The sequence below is a fragment of the Rhea americana genome, unplaced genomic scaffold (genome assembly GCF_003343005.1).
Source record: "Rhea americana isolate MKP2758 unplaced genomic scaffold, rheAme1 scaffold_833, whole genome shotgun sequence".
NCBI lineage: Eukaryota > Metazoa > Chordata > Aves > Rheiformes > Rheidae > Rhea > Rhea americana.
In genome coordinates this window covers 9452-11801 of record NW_028187016.1, presented here as the reverse complement: position 1 = coordinate 11801, position 2350 = coordinate 9452, and the positions used below count along the sequence as shown (strand labels likewise).

The 2350-nt window shown below is 68.9% G+C and overlaps 1 protein-coding gene across 1 annotated transcript; it reads right to left on the bottom strand.

Annotated features, from left to right (window-relative positions):
- Positions 1-225: 225 nt before the first annotated feature.
- On the bottom strand, positions 226-2311 carry SNRPA (small nuclear ribonucleoprotein polypeptide A). The gene is made up of 6 exons (XM_085323281.1): positions 2168-2311; positions 1756-1919; positions 1493-1669; positions 1245-1385; positions 893-981; positions 226-815 (listed from the first exon to the last, which is right to left on the bottom strand). The coding sequence occupies exons 1-6, from the start codon at positions 2238-2240 to the stop codon at positions 656-658; spliced, it is 804 nt and encodes a 267-aa protein (XP_085179407.1). The 5' UTR covers positions 2241-2311; the 3' UTR covers positions 226-655.
- Between the last annotated feature and the right edge of the window lie 39 nt (positions 2312-2350).

Sequence of the window (2350 nt, the reverse complement as noted above, 5' to 3'; positions counted from 1 at the left end):
CTGGGGCCTTTGTCCCGGGCGGGAAGGGGGGCAGCTGGGCAGGGAAGGGCTCGCGCGGAGGCGGCCCTCTCGCCTCCGCCCCGTCCGATTCCGCAGCGGAGCGGGCGGCTCCGGCGTTCCGGGCTCAGCCGAAACACTGAGGCCGGGACCGCTCACCTCCACCCCCCCGGAACGAGGCGCTGCGGCCCCAAACCCCGCGCGATGAAGAAACAGCGTCAGGAGCCCTTTGAAAAGTGAACGAGGGTTTTATTCCAGAACAGGAAGCTCCAGGTGCAATGTCTGAGGAACAGACTCTGGGTACAATGCTTTGCCAACGGGTTCAGCCGCCGCCGCCCTTCCCCGCTGCTGCCCTCCTCCCTCCGGCACCGAGTGTCGCCCCGCGGCCGAGCCGGAGGGGCCGAGCGCCGCGACGGCGTCACTTACCCGCCCGGCGGCGCGGTGGAGGCGGCAGGCCAAGGTCCGGCTCCGTTCGGCCCCGGCGCGCCGCGGGGGGGAGGAGAGGGGCTGGGGGCAAGGACTCAGCCAGCCTCGGGGACAGACTTACCTTCGGGGGGGAGGGAGGGGAAACAAGCGAGCGAGCCCCGGCGAGGGGGCTGCCTGGGGACCGCGAGGCGGGGCTGGGGGGAGCAGTCCTGGGAGCTCGGCGCCCGCCGGATCACTTCTTGGCGAAGGAGATCTTCATGGCGTTGTTCTGGGTGATCTTGAAGCCCTGCAGCGCGTCGCGGGCGGCCCCCGCCTGCACCTCGTTATCGAACTCCACGAAGGCGATGTCGTGCCTGCCCGGCACCAGCCGCACCTCCTTGAACCCGGGGAACCTGGTGGGGGGCGAAACCGGGCCGTGAGCGGGGCCCCCGCCGCCCCCGCAGCGCCCCCGGCCCAGGCCCCCACTCACTGGTTGAACAGCATCGAGAGCATCAGCTCGTTGGTCTCCTCGGGGAGGTTGGTGAGGAAGAGGATGTGGTTGGGCGGGTTCTCYGAGAGCTGCCGGGAGAGCGGGCGTCAGCCCGGAGGGGCTCTGCGGGGAAGCCGGGCGCCCCCCGGCCTCCCRCAGCGCTCCCAGCCCCTTCCCTGCCCCTCTCCCGCGGCAGGGCCGCCCTGCGGCCGCGAGGTTTGGGGCTGGAGCCTTTGCCTCTCTCCCCGTTGCGGAGGGGGGGCTCGGCCTGTGCGCAGCCGCGCTCCCGGCGCCCGTCCCGGGCCACTGTGGAGAGCCCGGGCCCCGCGGGAGGCACCCGTCCGGGCATCACCTGCTGGGGGGGCATGGCCCCGGGAGGGATCCCACCGGGAGCCATGCCGGGCGGCGGGATCATGCCTGGTGGCGGCATGTAGGGCGGCTGGCCCGGCATGTGGTGCATCATGCGGGGAGCCTGGTTCATCGACGGCATTCCCTGCGGGAGAGAGACCGGCTCAACGCCGGACACGCGACGTCCGCCCCAAGCGCGGCGGMCCCGGCGCTCGGATCCGTCCCCGCGGCAGCTCCGGGCAGCAGACTCACGGGAACGGCCCCCTGGACGGCAGACGCGACCGGAGCGGCAGCCCCAGCGATCGCCTTCTTGGATGCGGGAGTTTCCTGGCCTTTGGGCTTCCTCTTCTCCCGCTTGCGGTCGCGCTCCACGAAGGTCCCCTTCATCTTCGCGATGATGTCCGAGTCCGTCTTCGCGTACTGAATCCTCTGGGGAGCGAACGCAGAGGAAAACGCGTCAGGGCGGCACCGGGGGGCCGGCTCCTGGAAGCGTGGCGGGCACGGGCAGGGCTCACCATGGGCTTGTCGTAGAAGGGGAAGCCCTGCATGGACCGCAGGGCATTGGTGGCACTGCTGATCTCCTTGAAGATGACGAAGGCCTGGCCCCGCATCTTCAGGCTCCGGGACACCAGGATGTCCAGGATCTGGCCAAACTGGGAGAAGATGGCGTAAAGGACTTCTTCAGCTCTAGGAGACAAAGTTCGAGTCTAACGCACGTTCAGCACCAAGGAGAAYGAGCAGCTGCTGCTCGCTAAGAGCAGGGCTCCTCCCGGAGAGGAGCGGGTCCCTCCGCGACCGAACAACTTCAACTATTCTCAGACAAACCAAAGAAAAAGTCTCCTGTGCAACCACGCCAAGGCCCTGATGAAGGCAGGATCCCCTTATCCCCCCCGCGTTCCCCTTCCGCCCGCTCAGGCTGCCCCTMACCATCCTTCTTGATCTTCTCGTTGAGGTTGTTGATGTAGATCGTGTGGTTGGGGCGCGCGTCCTGCACAGCCATGCTGAAGGCGTGACACCTGGATCTGCGGGAAGAGACCAGGCTGGAGAGGGCTGGGGGTAGCACTGGGGGACCCAGAGCTGCGGGATTTGAGAGACGGGGGGGCGGGGAGA